This window comes from Hyperolius riggenbachi, chromosome 1 (assembly GCF_040937935.1).
Source record: "Hyperolius riggenbachi isolate aHypRig1 chromosome 1, aHypRig1.pri, whole genome shotgun sequence".
NCBI lineage: Eukaryota > Metazoa > Chordata > Amphibia > Anura > Hyperoliidae > Hyperolius > Hyperolius riggenbachi.
The window spans coordinates 480,711,300-480,731,939 of record NC_090646.1 but is presented as its reverse complement, the minus strand read 5'-3'; the positions used below and the strand labels follow the sequence as shown (position 1 = coordinate 480,731,939).

The window sequence follows — 20,640 nt, the reverse complement described above, 5'->3', positions numbered from 1 at the left end:
CCAAGTAGGCCCCATTCACACTAGAAATCAGAAAAGACAATTGCTGAACGTTCACGATTTGCATTCCGATCACACTTGTGATTGTACAGCGATTGCGCTTCTCATTCAGCAAATAAGAATCTCAATTACAATCTTTCCAAAAATGCTACAAGCAGCGCGTTTGCGAATTCTGGAAATCGCAAGCGCTGGCTTTTCAAATCACCAGCGATTTGCAACACTGCTGAAATCGTGCTTAAAAACACATCAGCGTGAATCGGCCTTAATTCCTGCTCTGGATTCACCTGTGACTCCCCTCTGGTAGTTGAGGTTAGGACCAGGCAAGGAAAGGGTAATGCTCATGGAAGAAAAGCTTGTACGCGGATGTAATGCTCACACTGGTGGAAACAACAGTTCATATTAGGCTATATAATTTCAGCCTGATAACACAGAACTATTGTTCCAGTTCTGTCTTCACTTGAAAAGTGTGACCATGCACTTTTTTTCTGTCAATCATCATGAAAACTTTCTGACAAAGCAATGTGTTTCTAGGTGATTCTTCTTTGTATTACTAAGGCTAGGACATGAGGGGCGCTGTAGTAGAATTTTACACGACGAATCCTGAAGCCCACCTCTACACTGTTGTGCAGGGCAATAATAGAACAAATATAACAAATATACTTGAAACACAACAGGAAGCGTTAGCTCTGCCCTAATCATGTCATCATGAATGCCCTCCTTATCTCCGCAAATGAAGAATTAAAGGGTGTTTTCATTAAAAAAAACAAACAAAAAAAAAACGAGTTGGTCTTGTTTGTTTGGCTTTCGTGTACTATGTCACGAGTGTGTGTGGAGACACAAATGACAGCCGGCGTGCAGAGGGTTAAAGCTAAAAATCGCGCTAAAGGCCCCTCCCCTTCTCTGCTGACTCGTTCCTACCCCGGCTGGGCCCACAGCATAGCGCAGTCCTGCTGCCAGCCAGCAGCAGCCATGAGCGGGGATGAGGCCGCAGAGCAGAGGGACGAGGATGCTGGGGTCACCCCATTTAACCCCTTCCTGCATGAGTTTCACCCGGAGGGCTTCTGGCAGAAATTCCGGGTAAGATGGAAGGGCAGGCATTGGCTGGAGGTCAGCAGGCGAGCGTGAGGCAGAAGCAGCAGATCGGATGATGGATGGATGGGGGACTGCAGGGATCGGTAGAGCGGCTGCTGTTTGCTGTAGATGGGTGACACTGGCATACTGTGTATGTACGCAGGCTGCCACTGCTGTGTCTGCAGAGGGGGAAGAGAGACATGGGTGCGCATAGGGAGCTGCACTGCAAGACAAGGGTGCAGTGATGTGCCTGCCTGCCCCCTCCAACATCTCCAGCTGCCCACTGCTGCCAGACACAAAATAAATAAATATATATATATATATATATATATATATATATATATATATATTCATTAGTCAGTCTGTAGTCTACCATGTGAATGTCACAAGGCCACTTTATTGCAAATGGACATGCTTCTGTGCCCCCTTCGTCGCAGCGCTGAAGAAGAAGGTAAACATTCACTGTATGCAGGTTTCAACATGGATATGTGGTACCCGTTTAAAACATGAATGTGAAGTGACTATTCTGGTAACATAGTAGTTTTATGACTATTATTGTTGTGATGCTTCATTTGTACATGCCACTGATAGGACATCTCTAATATTACAAATATTCTACTTCTGAGGATGGCTAATGGCGATAGTAAAATATTGGTACTTTATGATATTCTATGATCGATTTACCTAACCTTACTCTCACACCAAGCCTCCCTCAATACCTACTCCTAAAACTAACTTACTGCTACCTACTCCTAACTTCCACCTATCCCTAACACTAACCTACCGGGAGTACATTTGAAATCGGCGCCGGTAGACTTGGGCGCAGGATACAGCGGTATATGACTGATCCTGCTTCTGCACAAGTCTGGGCTGTTTTAATTACTATTCCCCCTCCAGGCCGCCATGGATAGTGCGGGAATGAAATAATTCGGCTTCCAGCGATTGCTGGAGGCCGAATTATTGTGTTTTTTAAGCAACTTCGGCTCCGTCTTCTGACGGAGCCGACGTTACTCACTGAGCGCCGCTATAGACTGATTCCCATTACAGTCTATGGCGGCGCTGGCTGCTCCCAAATCTAGCAGCGCTGAAAAGCACTGCTCTGACCTACCGGTAGCTATGCCTACTGCTGGGATTACATGGATCGATTTTGAGCCATTAAGATGGCTCGATAGTTAATTTCCGACATGTCCGATCTCCCGCTCGATCGTTTTGACGCTCGATTCAGATTGAAGTGAATGAAAAAAGATAAGCCAAAGAGTGGAAGATAAGAGAATTGACTGCGGAATCGAGTGGCGAAACGATCGAATGGGAGAATCGACCGGCAAAATCGAACTGTGTGTGCCAAGCAACACACACACACACAGACACACAGACACACAGACACACAGACACACAGACACACAGACACACAGACACACAGACACACAGACACACAGACACACAGACACACAGACACACAGACACACAGACACACACACACACACACACACACACACACACAGCAGACACACACAGACACACACACACACACACAGACACACACACACACACACACCCAATGCTAACCTACCGACTACCTGTTGCCTAGCCTAATACTAATGCCGATATTCAAAATATGACTTACCTCTGCGCTGTCCCTCTGCCGGTATTTTTCATCTTCGGGCGCCCCTGTACCCACAATTAACATTGCGATCTATGAAGCATGTACAGTTTTATAAAAGAACGTGTTTACCAAGTACCCCCCTATTCATGAGTAACAGCATCTGAATACCCCTTGACCCACTTGTTCAATACTCAATAATTGTTTACAAATGTTTTTCCAACCATTCTCTTAAGGGGCCCATACACTGGTCGATTTCAGCCATCGATTAATCGATTCTATGGGATCAATTGATCGATCAGAAATAGATTCAATCGATTGATTTTGATCGATTTGATCTATCTGACAGGATGGAAAATACAGGTCGATCTGCTGCACTGGGCCTTAAACCCCTTTTCCACAGGAGGCTGAAGGCTGTGAATGCCTGTCAGTTGCACCCATGCACCGGTTGGGCGCTAGCTAGAGCTCCGCAGGTTATTAGAAAGGCAGACACCCTACAGTTGCGTATGTGCTTAGATGCAACTTGTTGCATGTTTTCGCCACCAGGTAAGCCCACCATGTGCCAAACAATGACACACTTGGTGAGCCAAACTTCGCTATTGCAACTGAAAGGCGTTCATGACCGGCAGCTGGGAAACTGAAGGACTAAGTGTGCACCCACAATTTAAATTAAACAGACTGCTCACAATTCCCCGTAGACATGGCTATTAGGAGTTAAATTTGGCCAATTGGCAGGACGTGCGTTTTGATTGGGCCAGTTTAAAGCTGCCTATAATTCCCATTATTCTTGCTTGCATGCTGTATTAGCATCCTATTAACAACCTCTAATAGCCACAGTGAGTGTGCATTCTTAGGCCTAGTTAAGCATTTGGTTTTTATACATTTTTCAGTAAATGTCTTTAAAAAGGCATGTAAAATTCTTCAGCATAAAAATTCAGGTTTTGTAATGTAGAAAATGCATTTACTTTCTCCCTCAGATCACAGGTCCCAGGCATGCCTCCTCTGACGGTGCTTTCTCTCTGCCTGTGTGCATGTCCTCCTAAAGCTGTTTATAATGTGTACTACTTTTGTCACCCAAGATGATTGTTTCTGAGGAATTTCTGGTGACTTCCTTTTAGACAGCTTTTGTTGGTTGTCTGCTTAGTAGTGTTTTGTTACTTTTGTAGAAGGGAGGAGATAGGATGAGCTGGGGCATCCCACATATAATTATTGCTTGGAATAACAGTCAGGGCTATTTCACATTACTCTGCTGTGTTGTGGTGTGCCCCAGAGTGGATCAGATATATGTGTGTGTGTGTGTGTGTGTGTGTGTGAACTGACTCTGGGGCTAGGTTTACAGTGGACCAATGCAGTACATTGTAAAGGCTGCATTGCAAAGCAGAACGTCGCACTGCGACATCCTCACTGCGGCCATTGCGGTGCAGTCTGACAGAGTGCGGTATCCCAACGCACTGCCTGCAATGTGTTTACCGCATAATGTTAACAGTACTGTGTAGCATACTTTTAATTGACTGAAAGCTCCAAAGTAGCTGCCACAATGGGCTTGATTCTCTAAACCGTGCTAGCGTTTTTGCACGCGCAATCGCACATTTTTGTTACTTTTTGCACGTGGAAATTCACGATGGCGCGCAAAACTGCGGCCGTGCTATGAGTTAGCACGGTTTAGTGAATCAAGCCCCATGTGCGGATAATGTTCTGCACTGCTTTCCCTATCCCTTGTGTTCTTGCTTTTACAGGGAACACAACTCTCACTGTGAACCTAACCTTAGAGGGAACCCGGGGTGAGAGAAATATGAAGTCTCCCATATTTATTTCCTTGTAAATAATGCCAGTTACCTGGAAGTCCTGTTGTTCTTCTGGCATAAGTAATGTCTGAGTCAAAACCCTGGAACAAGCATATGGCTAATCCAGTAAAATTTGAGTCAGAGTACCTGATCTGCTGCATGACTGTTCAGGGTCTATGGCTAAAAGTATTAGAGACACAAGGTCAGCAGGACTGCCAGGTGACCGGTATTACTTAAAAGGAAATCAATATGGCAGCCTCCATATACCTCTCACCTTGGGTTCCCTTTAACCACCCTGGCGTTCTATTAAGATCGCCAGGGAGGCTGCGGGAGGGTTTTTTTTTAATAAAAAAAAAACTATTTCATGCAGCCAACTGAAAGTTGGCTGCATGAAAGCCCACTAGAGGGCGCTCCGGAGGCGATCTTCTGATCGCCTCCGGCGGCCAGAAATAACACGGAAGGCCGCAATGAGCGGCCTTCCGTGTTTCGCTTACCTCGTCGCCATGGCGACGAGCGGAGTGACGTCATGGACGTTAGCCGACGTCCTGACGTCAGCCGCCTCCAATCCAGCCCTTAGCGCTGGCCGGAACTTTTTGTTCCGGCTACGCTGGGCTCAGGCGGCTGGGGGGACCCTCTTTCACCGCTGCATGCGGCGGATCGCCGCACTGCAGCGGCGATCAGGCAGCACACGCGGCTGGCAAAGTGCTGGCTGCGTGTGCTGCTTTTTATTTGAGCCAAATCGGCCCAGCAGGGCCTGAGCGGCAGCCTCCGGCGGTACTGGACGAGCTGAGCTCGTCCAGACCGCTCAGCTGGTTTTAAGGTGATTCACACTATATCCATTACAACTCACTTCCTATACAATTATATGGGCCTGTAAGCTACCACCTGAAATGAACACAAATGCATGTTTTAGACAACGAAAGTCCACTGTCTGTACATTTCTTTAGGCAAGTTGATAATGCTGTGACAAATGTCTGCTACGTGGCCTTTGATTGTGAAACTGCTAAATTGGATTCATGGCCAATGGGTAAATTAGAAGCCAACATAGACTATAGTGTAATTTGCTGCTATAGCAGCACCAACTGAGTGATTTGGGCTGCAAACTGGCATTGTTCGTGTTGAAGGTCTGCTGGGGCTCAGAGACAGTGACAAAGGTGTTTGGGGGTCCACCTATTATATAGTTAAACTCTGGATAACTGCATAGTATGTAAGCTGGGCCTGGGGGTTCTTCCAGTAGCTGAGCCACTGGATATTGACAGGCCACACCGGTGGGGGTGGACAGATGGAGCCTGGTTTTCAACTATGGTAGAGCCCAACACCGGATCGGGTGCAGTACTGGGCTCCATTAGTGTTATGCGTATGGAAGAGGGGACTTGGGTGTAGTTGGGGGGGAAGCGATTAGTAGAATATTGGCAATCTTACCAAAATTCTAACGATCAGCGACTTCTCGCACCCAGTTTAACACTTTCAGGACAGCAGAATCTGGCCCCTTTAAGGAGCAGAGACTTTTTTTCATTTAGGTACTTCCTGATCACTGTAATTGGCTCAATTTTAACATGCAGCGGTCCCAAAGCGTTAATAGGCGCGTTTTTTTTAAAGGAAACCATAGATGAACATGAAAAAGATTTTATACATACCTGGGTCTTCCTCCAGCCCCATACGCTCTGATCGATCCCACGCTGCCATCCTCCGCTGCCTGCAGCTATGAGAACCGGGACCCCGCTCTGTCATCAGTCGGAGCCAGTCTAAGCATAAGAGAGGTGCGCTGTTTACGTATCTCTGCAGCAGCCGCTGGAGAGATACGTAGAGGGTGCACTTCTCCTGCGTAGCTGGCTCCAATGACGTCAGTGACAGGACCCGGTTCTCGTAGATGCAGGCAGCGGAGGACGGCGGCGTGGGATAGATCAGAGCGTATGGGGCTGGAGGAAGCCCCAGGTATGTATAAAATCTTTTTCATGTCCCCATCTCTGGTTCCCTTTAAAGGGAACCTGTAGTGAGAGGGCTGACATATTTATTTCCTTTTAAACAATACCAGTTGCCTGGCATCCTGCTGATGGATTTGGCTCCAGTAGTGTCTGAATCACACGCCAGAAACACGTATGCAGCGAATCTTGTCTGATCTGACAATAATGTCATAAACACCTGATCTGCTGCATGTTTGTTCAGGGTCCATGGCTAAACGTATTAGAGGCAGAGGATCAGCAGGGCTGCCAGGCAACTGGTATTGCTTAAAAGGGAATAAATATGACAGCCTCCATATATCTCTCACTTCAGGTTTCCTTTAAATGTATGCATTTGATTGCACCAGTTATTACCAGGATAGGAGATGCCATGAAGAGAGCATGCATCAGAATATGACTCACACTAGATCACTTCTGTAGTCTACAGCAGACACTACTGCAGCCTAATAGATCACCAGGGCTGCTAGGCAGCTGGTATTGTTTAAAAGGAAATAAATATGGCAGCCTTCATATACTTCTTGCTTCAGGTTCCATTTTAAGCCAAAATCTGATAGAAATCAGTCACCACCTCAGTGCAGTACAAATCAATAGACCCACCGCTACGTCTATATTTTCAACTACTGTATTCACAATCCCATTGTCGATCTCTGTTTACCGAAATAGCTCAAAAGTTCTTGACCACTTCCTACTACATAAAGTGTATTATCAAGAAGATAGTTTCCATGAGATAATACACCGCTCGAGGTATATATTCTATATGGTATCTTTGAAGTCAGGCTTTTCTTATAAAGTGCCATTTGGTGATAAGTTAAATATTGGTTGGCCTTACGACTGTCAGCTCTTTAGCTCTCTAAAACTAGGCTCTGTTAATCCCCAGTGGTGTTCCTAAGCCAGGAAATGTCTTAAATGTCTTCCCACCCCACGTTGTCTATTTTATGTATGATGCAGCAGGAGTTGGGATAGTTGGGCTTCCCTGTTAGGAGGTCCACTTGATAATTAGGACCTGCTGTCAAACTGTCACTTAATAGAGGCTTTCAGAGTGCCGACAGTGAAAAGACTGCCTAGCACAAAGCCTTACCTTCAGCACCACTTAACTGGAGACACTAGTTGACTACTGTATAAAGCAAGCAGGTATAATTGCATTAAACAACTTGGGTGGCAGTCCCCCACCTTTACTGCTGCACCTCCATATTGTCTAGAAAGGGTTATGGTTATGTACACAACCTGTAGAAATAAATAACCAGAGATGTATCACCTGCTTCTGCTAAAACCATTGTCTTCATATGCTAAGTGACAGAAGTGATTTGTTGAGCTAATTTACCAAGACTGCACATCCTGTTTCCTTGCTGGACCACCTCTGGCCATCAGTGGGACCCTCCAATATACAGACTTCATATAATGACCAGGCAGGGCATTCTTTGACCTTCTGTTGGTGACCCCAGTTATGACATGGTGTACACAGAATCCCATTGTAGGTTGTGGATAATGCCACAAGTACATGGGCGTAGCAATCACCCTTGTGACGCTTGCCATCGCAGGGTGGCCCAGAGGCTTTGAGGGCCCCACGTCCTCCCTCTTCCCAACCACAAATGCAGCCAATTGGCAAAAATAAAAAACCTTCTCATTCGCTCAAAAAAAAAGGGTCTGCCACCTCCTCCCCCATGCAGAGTATCGAATAGCTATTTTTTTCCTGCTTTCAGATGCTGCTTCACAGCAGAACACTCCCTGCTGCCATTTGCCGGCTCCCGATCACATGACCCTCATCATTTTTGCAGGGGAGGCCTATTAAAGTATAGTTACCACCCTGCACATGTACATCTTATGAGGAATGAAAGTTTTAAGATAATTTTTTCCTTGCATGATGTAATGGATGTCAGTACCGACAAGACTAGGAAATATTTTCCACAATCCTGACAGGACATATCAAGATTGCCAAGTCAATGTAACTGTTTTGTTGGAAACCAATCTGCATGGATTCTTTTAGGCTGCTTACACACAGGGACGTTACAGGGGCAGCCTGTAACGCTCCCCCAACGCACAGCAATGTAACACAAGTGGGCTGTTCACACTGCCCACGTTGCGTTACATGTAACGCTGCACGTTCTTCCGAAATTGCAGCATGCTACGGCGTTAGACTGTTTGCACATGCTCAGTCATGTTGGGGAGGAGCAGAGAGCGGCCAGGCACATGGCTAATTAATATTCACTGCACGTCACTGCAGTGTTTACTTCCTGGTGCGGCCGCTCTGTGCGGCGATTGGCCGGCGGGACCACGTGATGCCGTATGCGTCCAAGAGTACGCATCACGGACGCCAGAGTGAGCTGCACAACGCGGCTCACTCTGACGTCCACATCGAAGAGCACCAGGCCTTGCGTTAGGTGCACGTTATGCGACCTTAACGTAGCACCTAACGCAACGTCTTGGTGTGCAAGTAGCCTTAATGTTCTCCTTATGTTTCATTGAGTTCCCCAAAAACATGCTGTAGTTGAATTGCTGCCCCCTCAAATCTGACTGTAGACTGGTTGGAAATTTGGCTATGAAACCCACTGAGGGTCAGTGAGTGATGTGTATTGTACTGTTATTGCTGTCTGTATGGTCTGGAAAACACTGCTGCCACAGCCCTTTCCGTGTGCTCAGTCTGTATCTGCCAAGCTCTGCATGTGTGTCATGGATCTCCACCATGCTACTGTTCAGAGCCTCAGCTTCATGACATGTTTGGGCCACGACAGCTACATTGAAGCTGTTCTCTATCAAATCATAAATACATTTTTAATGTAAATCCCTCTGTGAAGGTACCGCACTTGAGTCATGTGACCACTGGTCACTTTCTCACCATCCTCCTTCCATCGTTGTGACTGAGGTAGTTTGGGTTTGGTGATGAGCATCCAATGGAGGGAGGAACATCTTGCATTGTAGTACCTGAGCAGTCGGGCTAGGACAGGAAAGCAGAGAGGGGTACAAAACTCCATATGCAATTCACTTTTTCTCCTTAGTCAGTGATCTGCAAACTTGGCTCTCTAGCTGTTAAGGAACTACAAGTCCCACAATGCATTGCAGGAGCCTGCCAGCCACAGTCATGATTCATAAAGGCAGATGCATTGTGGGACTTGTTCCTTAACAGCTGGGGAGCAAAGTTTGCAGATAACTGTCCTAGGTCATAATTCTTCATCTTCTCTTTAAAATAACTTTTTAGCATTTCGCAATTAAAAAAGTACCAAAAATAGTAGAAAAAGTACTATCAAAATGATTTTATGTATTTTATTGCTTGCTGGACATTTAAAACGCATATTATTGCCAAGGTGTGAAAATATCAACTTGGAGAAAAAGTGAATTGCGTATGGGAATGTCTCATTGCATGACCTTTACAAAGCTTCTGTTCGGTAGTCCACTCCAGTGCTTCAGAATGTCCTCCTCTCTCAGCTGATTGATGTTCTGTTCACAAGGTTTTCATGCAGGAATATGAGGGACCCTTTGTCCCGCCTCCTATTTTTGGAAATGAATATGATTTTAAATTTGCACTAACTAGCAGTGAACAATGTTTTGTGCATTGCATGCCTTTACTTGTACCATCTCCGGTTTATGTAAATCAAAACCATTTTGAAAAGTATACATTTGGGTTTCAGTCTCCTAAGAGCAGTTTCATGTTTGTATCTGGAGTTAAGCTGTTAAAATGTCAATATTCATTCAGGGAAGCTGTAGTTTGGTGGGTGCCCTGAATTAAGTTCTTTTATACCAAATCTAGCCAGTGTTTAGGGCAGTGGTCAGTGGCTCTTTTACCACTTGTGTGCGGCTCTTTTGCTCCCCCAATCTCATTTCCCATGTGTGGGCTGACTCTCCTAATCTCTGCAGGCTGTCTGCGCTGTGTCCACTGTGACACAGATTTCCTCTGTACACCTCGCCGCGTCTCCATGGCAATTGACGTCACATCAGTGGAAACGCAGCTACCAGGTGGGGCACAGTGCACGCAAGCAGGAGGAGGAGTGAGCGTGTAGCCAATGAGACACAGGACCGACTGAGCCTGCGACCTGCAACTTCATTTTGGGAACTTGTGAGTTGCCTGGCGGGAGAATCAACTGAGCCTGCGACTCCATAGAGGGGACCTTGTGATTTGCCTGATAGGGAACCGAGCCGGTAGGGGGGAGAGGGGTGTGCTTAGCTAATTAAGGCCACATGTTGAGGGATTTGCCTTGGGGGGGGGGAGGGGTGAACGAGCGGTCGGGCGGAGGTGGTGGAGCGGTTAAGTGAGGCCACATGTGACATTGTTAGGACTTGGGGGGGATCAAGGCCACACATCAGGGTGTGTTTGTGTCCACATGTCATGTTGTGGGGGGAGGAGTAAAGGGTGTGTGTGTGTGTGTGTGTGTGTGTGTGTGTGTGTGTGTGTGTGTGTGTGTGTGTGTGTGTGTGTGTAGAGGCCACATGTCGTGTGTGTGTGGGGGGGGGGGGGATCAGGGCCACATATCAGGGTGTGTGTGTGTCCACATGTCATGTTGTGGGGGGAGGAGTAAATGGTGTGTGTGTGTGTGTGAATAGAGGCCACATGTCGTGTGTGTGTGAATAGAGGCTACATGTCGTGTTGTGGGGGGGGGGGGGAGGAGTAAAGGCCACATGTCAGGGTGTGTGTGTATCTCATGTTGTGGGGGAAGGAGGAGTAAAGGCTGTGTGTGTGTGTGTGTGTGTGTGTGTATAGAGGCCACATGTCGTGTGTGTGTGTGTGGGGGGGGGGGATCAGGGCCACATATCAGGGTGTGTGTGTGTCCACATGTCATGTTGTGGGGGGAGGAGTAAATGGGGTGTGTGTGTGTGTATATAGAGGCCACATGTCGTGTGTGTGTGTGTGTGTGTGTGTGTGTGTGTGTGTGTGTGTGTGTGTGAATAGAGGCTACATGTCGTGTTGTGGGGGAGGGGGGGAAGGAGTAAAGGCCACATGTCAGGGGGTGTGTGTGTGTGTGTGCGCATCTCATGTTGTGGGGGGGGGGGGAGTAAAGGCTGTGTGTGTGTGTGTGTGTGTGTGAGAATAGAGGCCACATGTCGTGTGTGTGTGTGTGTGTGTGGGGGGGGGGGGGGATCAAGGCCACATATCAGGGTGTGTGTCCACATGTCATGTTGTGGGGGGAGGAGTAAATGGTGTGTGTGTGTGTGTGTGTGTGTGTGTGTGTGTGTGTGAGAATAGAGGCCACATTGTGTGTGTGTGTGTGTATATATCTCATGTTGTGGGGGGGGGGGGGGGGGGGGGAGTAAAGGCTGTGTGTGTGTGTGTGTGTAACTCATGTTGTTGTGGGGGGGAAGGAGTAAAGGCCACGTGTGTGAGTGTGTGTGTGTATCATGTTGTGGGGGGGGGGGGGGGGAGTAAAGGGTGTGCGTGTGTGCGAATAGAGGCCACATGTCATGCTGAGAGGAGGGGGGGGGAGGAGTAAAGGCCACATGTCACGCTGTTTGCTGGGGGGCGAATAGAGGCCACATGTCAGGTGGTGTGTGTGTGGAGAGGGTAGTAATAGAGGCCACATCATCTTTTTTTTTTTTTGGGGGGGGGGGGGAAGGAGTAGAGACCGCATGTCAGGTTGTGTGTATGTGTTTGGAGATGTGGAACCCTGGTTTAGTGGATAGTTAATCTGTTTAAACATGGCCTCTGTCCCAGAGACTTGTCACAAGAACACAGTAATGTTTGTGAGTGTTTAAGAGGCCTAACCACACTAACTGCTAATTAGTAACCACGGAAACATGCACAGTTCTGGCTTCTGTCATCAAGTTACATAAACAGTGTATATATACTGTTTAAGACAGGCAGAAGGTGTGTGTGTGTGTGTGTGTGTGTGTAAAATACATTTAGAAAATATATATATATATATATATATATATATATATATATATATATATATATATATATATATATATATATATATATATATATATATATATATATATATATATATATATATATATATATATATATTTCATGTGTTCATTTTAAATCTTCTGCTGCTCATGCCTATATATGTGTGGGTGTAGATATTTATTCATTTTAGTTTTTTGACAATTGGCTTCCTAAATGTGTACTTCCTAAAGAGAGGGATATGGAGGCTGACATTTATTTTTAGACAATACCAGTTCCCTGGCTGTCCATCTGATTCTCTGCCTCTAATACTTTTAGTCATAGACCCTAAACAAGCATGCAGAGCAGATGTTTCTTACTAATACAGTGGGATGTGAAAGTTTGGGCAACCTTGTTCAGTGTTCTCCCCAGAATTTTTTCCAGCCGGGTGGCATGAAAAAGTAGCCAGGTGAGGCGAGATGAGAATGCAGGGCCAGTGCTTCTGTGAGCAACTCTGCTTACAACATAGGAGGAGGTGAGCCGATGCCAGCCGGGTGGTCAACAAAACTGAGCCTGGGGAGAACACTGCTTGTTAATCGTCATGCTTTTCCTGTATAAATCGTTGGTTGTTACAATAAAAAATGTCAGTTAAATATATCCTATAGGAGACACACAGTGATATTTGAGAAGTGAAATGAAGTTTATTGGATTTACAGAAAGTGTGCAATAATTGCTTAAACAAAATTAGGCAGGTGCAGAAATTTGGGCACCACAGAAAAGAAATGAAATCAATATTTAGTAGATCCTCTCTTTGCAGAAATTACAGCCTCTAAACGTTTCCTGTAGGTTCTGGATTCTGATTGAAGGTATTTTGGACCATTCCTCTTTACAAAACATCTCTAGTTCATTCAGGTCTGATGGCTTCCGAGCATGGACAGCTCTTTAACTCGCACCACAGATTTTCAATTATATTCAGGTCTGGAGACTGAGATGGCCGTTCCAGAACGTTTTACTTGTTCCTCTGCATGAATGCCTTAGTGGATTTTGAGCAGTGTTTAGGGTCGTTGTCTTGTTGAAAAATCCGGCCCCAGCGCAGCTTCAGCTTTGTCACTGATTCCTAGACATTGGTCTCCAGAATCTGCTGATACTGAGTCGAATCCCTGAGTAGGGTTGCAACAGTATGAAATTCCACGGTATAATGCTAAAAAAAAAGAAGAAAAAAAACACGGTATTAAACAATTATTTGTACCTGGGCCCCCCCCCCCCCCCTTACATTAAATAATGTGCCCCCCCACCTTAGTAGTAGGTGGCCGCAGCATAGGTAGCCAGGGATAGGTGTAGCCAGAATTAGGTGGCCGCAGCATAGGTAGCCAGGGATAGGTGTAGCCAGAATTAGGTGGCCGCAGCATAGGTAGCCAGGGATAGGTGTAGCCAGGATTGATGCCCGCAGTATAGAGAGCCAGGGATAGGTGTAGCCAGGATAGGTGCCTGCAGCAGAGGTAGCCAGGAATAGGTGTAGCCAGGATTGGTGCCCGCAGTATAGAGAGCCAGGGATGGGTATAGCCAGGATAGGTACCTGCAGCATAGGTAGCCAGGGATGGGTGTAACCAGGATTGGTGCCCACAGTAGAGAGAGCCAGGGATAGGTGTAGCTAGGATAGGTGGATGCAGCATAGGTAGCCAGGAATAGATGTAGCCAGGATTGGTGCCCGCAGTATAGAGAGCCAGGGATAGGTGTAGCCAGGATTGGTGCCTGCAGTATAGAGAGCCAGGGGGATGCAGCAGCAGGGGGTACAAAACAAATACTCACTTGCTGGCAGCTGGGTCGTCCTGCACGGTGTACTAGCTTCATTATACTTCCTGTTCTTGCATCATCTCCTTGTAATGGCGCCCAGGGGGCGCTGTTTCAGGGAAATAGGACAAGAACAGGAAGTAGAATGAAGCTAGTACAGTGTGCAGGACGACCCGGTTGCCAAAAAGTGAGTATTTGCTTATCATCGCCACTGTTCGTTCACCTGCTGCTCTGCCTCTGGTAGCCCCGCCCCTGAAAACCGGTAAAACGAGATTGTGCATGGTATGATTACCATGCACAATCAAACCGTGGTATATAGTCATGCCGGTATACCGCGGCAACCCTATCCCTGAGTTTCTCAACTTTGACAAGGTTCCCAGTCCCTGCACTGGTCACACAGCCCCACAGCATGATGGAACCACCACCATATTTTACTGTAGGTAGCAGGCGTTTTTTCTTGGAATGCTGTGTTGATTTTCCTCCATGCATAACGCCCTTTTTATGCCCAAATAACTCAATTTTAGTTTCATCAGTCCACAGCTCCTGTCCAAATGTGCTTTAGCATACCTCAAGCGGCTCTGTTTGTGCTGTGGGCGGAGAAAAGGCTTCCTCTGCATCACTCTCGCATACAGCATCTCCTTGTGTAAAGTGCGCCGAATAGTTGAAAGATGCTCAGTGACTCCATCTGCAGCAAGATTATATTGTAGGTCTTTGGTACTGGTCTGTGGGTTGACTCTGACTGTTCTCACCATTCGTCGCTTCAGTTTATCCAAGATTTTTCTTGATCTGCCACTTTGAGCCTTAACTTGAACTGAGCCTGTGGTGTTCCATTTCCTCATTATGTTCCTACCTGTGGAAACAGACAGCTGAAATCGATGAGTCAGCTTTCTGTATCCATCCTCTAAACCATGATGATGAACAGTCTTTGTTTGCAGGTCATTTGAGAGTTGTTTTAAGACCCCCATGTTGCTACTCTTCAGAGAAAATTAAGAGGAGGGAAACTTACAATTGACCCCCTTAAAGGGAACCTAAACTGAGAGGGATATGGATGTTTCCTTTTAAACAATACCAGTTGCTTGGCAGTCCTGCTGATCTCGTTGATTGCAGTAGTGGCTAAATCCCACACCTGAAACAAGCATGCAGCTTATCCAGTCTGACTTCAGTCAGAGCACCTGATCTGCATGCTTGTTGAGGGGCTGTGGCTAAAAGTATTAAAGACACAGGACGGCAGGAGAGCCAGGCAACTGGTATTATTTTAAAAGGAAAAATCCATATCCTTCTTAGTTTAGGTTCCCTTTAAATGCTCTTTCTCATAATTGGATTCACCTGTGTATGTAGGTCAGGGGTCACTGAGCTTACAAGCCAATTTTAGTTCCCATAATTAGGTTTTGGAATCAATAAAATGACAACCGTGCCCAAGTGGTTACTATTCACACATAGAAACCAACCTTAAAATATTACATCGAACTTACCAGGTTCCTGAAAGGGTCCATCAATATGACTCTTCTAAATCGAGTCAATGCTTTAGAAACTGCGGTAGGACTGGCACCCTAGCCTATACATGGTGGTTTTGCCCAATATCACGCGACTATTGGGACCAAGTATCGGCTCTCATTAATTTAGTCCTGGAAAAGTCCCTCCCCCCCCCCCCCGACCCTTTTCTTCTTCTATCAGGCCATAAACCGGTAGGCTGGAAATACCCGCAACACAGGCTTGCTCAACACATAGCCAAGGCAGCCAGAATACATTTAGCCAGACAATGGCTCCAACCAAATCTCTCTAACTCAAACTAAAGAAATCATTAACGAAATAATGATTAATGAAAGGTTAATGCTATTGTGAATGACTCAACCATTCCATTCACCAACACCTGGCAGCCTTGGCTATCATTAGCCGAAACCCAAAATCTGAGACAGTCTGTTTTATCTGTCTAGTTCAGGCACTACTAGGCCACTGTTGCCATTCACTAACTTTATCTATAATTTTGAGTTGTTGATACTGCTCATGTAGACATGTCATTTTTGTTTAAACCTTGTTTCGCTTAATATTGTGAAATCAGTCCCATCGGGACAAAAATAACTTGTATAATCTGTTATAAGTCATGCTTAATTTTCAATAAAACCCTTTTTGAAACTAAATGACAACCGTGCCTAAATTTATGCACCTGTCTAATTTTATATAAACAATTATTGCGCACTTTCTGTAAATCCAATAAACTTCATTTCACTTCTCAAATATCACTGTGTGTGTCTCCTATATGATATATTTAACTGACATTTTTATCGTAACAACCAACGATTTATACAGAAAAAGCATGACGATTAACAATGTTGCCCAAACTTTCGCATCCCAATGTATCTAGCAAGATTATCTGCATGCTTGTTTCAGGTGTGTGTTGCAGACAATACTGCAGCCAAACAGATCAGCAGGATAGTCAGGCAACTGGTAATGTTTAAAAGGAAATAAGTATAATAACCTCCATATTTCTTTCACTTCAGATTCCCTTTAAAAGAGAAAACAAGGGGAACCTTGGGAAAACGCACACTGACCAAAAAAGAAGGAAACCTCTGGATCCTGTAGAGGCTTAAAGGGAAGCTGTCAGCCATACTATCTCAGGAAAAAAAACGTATAGAAGTAGATCAATACTTGCTCCAGTTACATAACAAATATATTGTACTATCCATGTTTTGAGTTTAGTGATTTTTCTACAATAGAAAAAGAGAAAATCCTTGTTAGCATTTCCCATTTTAACTGTGGCTATTTTTAAGCCAATCCTGATTTCCTCCCTTATGCTCCTCTGCCTGATTGTGTATGCATTGCCCGCCCTTGTCACAGTCATCAGGCACTCCCACCCAGCTCTGCAATAGAAAGTGCATTGCCTCAGCATGAGAAATATTGGCCAATCAGAGAGGAACAGAGGTGTGGGAGGGGAAACCAGGAGGGAAAGGGGCTTCAGCCAATCAGGCTGCATTAGTTAAGTCTGAGGGGAAAGTAGAGAAGCAAAAAAGGACAACCCAGTATGCCCTGCAACTTCCTTTGGGCGTACCAAATAAGAGTCAGGTAAACTGGGGAATGATCATTTATCAACAAGAAAAGTAATGGTGGTTTTAACTTTTGGATTGCCTGGTTAGCATCCTTATTAATTACTAGATAAAAGTAAAGAATAGAATTTAGATTTTCTGCCTGACAGTTACACTTTAATGTGTCCTCAGTCTTCACTGCTGCTGCCAGTGCCAGGAACCTCCATAAGATCCGGGCCACGCTTCTCCTCATGTATGAGCATGCCTGCACAGCAGCACGGAGCCGCTCGTGCTTTAAATACTCAGGCTTACTGCACAGGTGCGCAGAGGGAAAGAATTCTGACTGCCATGCCTTGTGATCCATCTCTTTAGTGGCAGTGTGGTGTATCACTGTAGAGCACCGCATTGCCTTCTGAGTGGAGACAGAGCTGCCACTTACCCTCCCTCCTATTTTGATCTATGGGGAAGACATAGCTCTACTCTTCCTCTCTCCCATTGTGGGTTGTGCAGGGGTACTGCTCACTGCTGCCACTCGCCCTCCCATTCCATCTAGACTTCTAGTATGACAGGGGATATAACCGTGTTTGCTGATTGATTGGCTCTTCATAGATGAGGTAGTGTCAGATATTTAAAGAGGAACTCCAGTGAAAATAATGTAATAAAAGCTTATTTTTTACAATAATTATGTATAAATGATTTAGTCAGTGTTTGCCCATTGTAAGATCTTTCCTCTCCCTGATTTACATTGTGACATTTTTACTGCTGCAAGTGATGCCAGTGGAAGGAGATGCTGTTTGCTGTTTTGGCAGTTGGAAACAGCTGTTTTCCCTCAATGCAACAAGGCTACCACAGTGTGATGTTAGTACCTCAGTGCTGTGAGGTGCTGACATCACACTGTGCGAGGGGTTTCACCACAATATCAGCCATACAGAGCCCCCTGATGATCAGTTTGAGAAAAGGAATAGATTTCTCATGGGAAAGTGGGTATCAGCTACTGATTGGGATGAAGTTCAATTCTTGGTGACGGTTTCTCTTTAAAGGGAATGTCCAAGCAAAATAAAAAAATGAGTTTCACTTACCTGGGGCTTCTACCAGCCCCATGCAGCCATCCTGTGCCCTCGTAGTCACTCACTGCTGCTCCAGTCCCCCGCTGGCAGCTTGACTACCTCGGAGGTCGGAGGGACGCATTACGTACATTTTTACGCATTCCCGCTAGTGCAGGAACATTAACACATACATTTTTACGCGTTACTAGTTCAATGCGTAAAAATGTACGCAATGCGTCCCGCCGACCTCCGAGGTCGGCAAGCTGCCAGCGGGGGACTGGAGCATCAGTGAATGACTACGAGGGCACAGGATGGCTGCATGGGGCTGGTAGAAGCCCCAGGTAAGTGAAACTCCATTTTTTATTTTGCTTGAACCTTTCCTTTAAAACCTGAATTGTTTTGGCACAATGTATATAACCACTTTTATTTTGCTGCTGTTACATGAATAACTATAGGAGTAGCAGAATGTTCTGAGTACTGATCCCAGTCTAGAATATAAGTGCAGTTTTTGATGACTGTTGGTTCATAATATATAACTGGCTGCAAATGTAAGGCAGTGCTCGCAAATATTAAAATTCACATGCGAGTGTGCAAAGCCATGTTTGCTGCACATGTGTTTGCATTTTATCGTGTGCAACAAAAACGTGCATCTTGCAGCATAGATTTGCGCATTGCATGTGAATTTCTTCAGCTGCACTAAACAACGCATGGAAAATTTGCATACGAATGTGAATTTTAGTTTCAAAAATATTTTCTCAATATGTGTGAACCCGGCTTTACTATTTGATTAAAATGTGTGTGCTTTTTCCATCTAGTAAAAGTCAGTGGAGCTGATTTTTTTTCTAGATTTCTGCTGAAATTTGCATTTTCGTGTTCATGCTTTCATATACGTGAATAAACGTACTTCTTGCTGCATAAATTTGCACATTGCTTGGGAATTCCCATTGACTTTCATTACCTGCATTAGAAAATCATGCACAAAAATTTGCATTCAGCACGGAAAAAGCGTGCAATCAATGTTCAGTTTTTTTTTCCCTGTAATTAGTGTGAACCCTGTCTAAATGTAATTTCTACTTACAGTGCATTGTAAAATTTGTGTGCAGCATTAATACTTGATTAGACGATTTTTAGCAACAGTGGAATTCGACTTACATTGCTGTGCAGCTTGTGCATAATATAGATTACTTTATTTAGTGAGAAAGTGAAATCGGCCTGTATAGGGCTTTGTCATTATGAGAAACAGCTTATCATGTAGCAGTTCTGGGCGTCTCAATGAGCTAATGTGACATCATTTAGAGATACTCTATACTGTGTGAGCTATGAAGAGCTGCAGAAGATAATGCATTTGACATTGCATGCAACCTTCAGGCTTTGCCCCTCTCCTCAGGTAACTGATGTGCAGTGCTTTATTCTTGGAATTCACATTATTCATGTTACTTTCAGTTTGGAGTTTATATTTATATTGTGCTATAATCTTGCCCAAAGCATGGATTGCTTGCATTGTTTGTATTTGTTAAACTTGTTGGTACACCTTACTGTAGAAAAAGATGGATACCACTTACTGATGTCACAAGATACAAGTGAATAAATAGACCTCATTCACCATAGCCTTTGTTTTTTTCATCAAAATGGCTTCCTGGCTACTGAATATTAGTTTTTAAGTCTTCCCTCATAGAAAGCTTGAGGGCTCATTTCCACTATTGCGGTGCGGAATTGCCTGGATTCCACCGCTGATGAAATCGCATGCGGATGTGATTCCCCATACGTTTAGGTGAGGGTATATGCGATTTTGACCATGTCACTGCCTGTGTGAATTTACATTGGTACCTATGCGAATTTGCGGCAAAAAAACGCATGGGGAAATAACATGCTATGTCCCTATTAAATACATTGCATGCGATTCGCATGCATTCCACTCGCAGGCGATTTCTGCGGCTCTTTTGTGCTTTTTCACCGCTGAAAAAACGCACCACAACAACGCTACAGTGGAAACAGGCCCATCCACTTGCATTACACGTGTGAATCCGCATGCGTTGGACGCATGCGGATTCGTGATAGTGGAAACGAGCCCTAAAGAGAAACCATAACCAAGAATTTAACTTAATCCCAATCAGTAGCTGATACCCCCTTTCCCATGAGAAATTTTCACCTTTTCTCAAATAGATCTTCAGGGTGGTCTGTTTGGCTGATATTGTGGTGAACCCCCCAACCAGTGTGATGTCAGGACCATGGTTCTGACATCACACTGTGGGAGCCTTGTTGCATTGTGGGAAATAACAGCTGTTTACAGCTGTTTCCAACTGCCAAAAAAAGCAAGCAGCATCTCCTTCCACTGACTTCACCTGCTAGCAGTAAAAATGTCAGAATGTAAATTAGGAAGAGGAAAGATTTTACAATTTGCAAACACTGACTAAATCATTTTTACAGAATTGTAAAAATGAAGCACTTTTATTATTTTCACTGGAGTTCCTCTTTAAGGAGTCTATGTTGAAAGAGCATTAATTAAATCTGTCAGTTTCTTTAACAATGGGTATGTTTATTGAAGCACAGGTAATTAC

At 45.0% G+C, this 20,640-nt stretch overlaps 1 protein-coding gene across 1 annotated transcript in view; it reads left to right on the top strand.

The window, feature by feature from the left end:
- The first annotated feature begins 906 nt into the window (after positions 1 to 906).
- LPCAT4 (lysophosphatidylcholine acyltransferase 4) overlaps positions 907 to 20,640 on the top strand; it is a 69,940-nt gene continuing 50,206 nt past the window's right edge. The window contains exon 1 of the mRNA XM_068241789.1: positions 907 to 1,074. Within this exon, the coding sequence (XP_068097890.1) occupies positions 967 to 1,074 (108 nt within the window). The 5' untranslated portion in view covers positions 907 to 966. The remainder of the gene's footprint in view (positions 1,075 to 20,640) is intronic.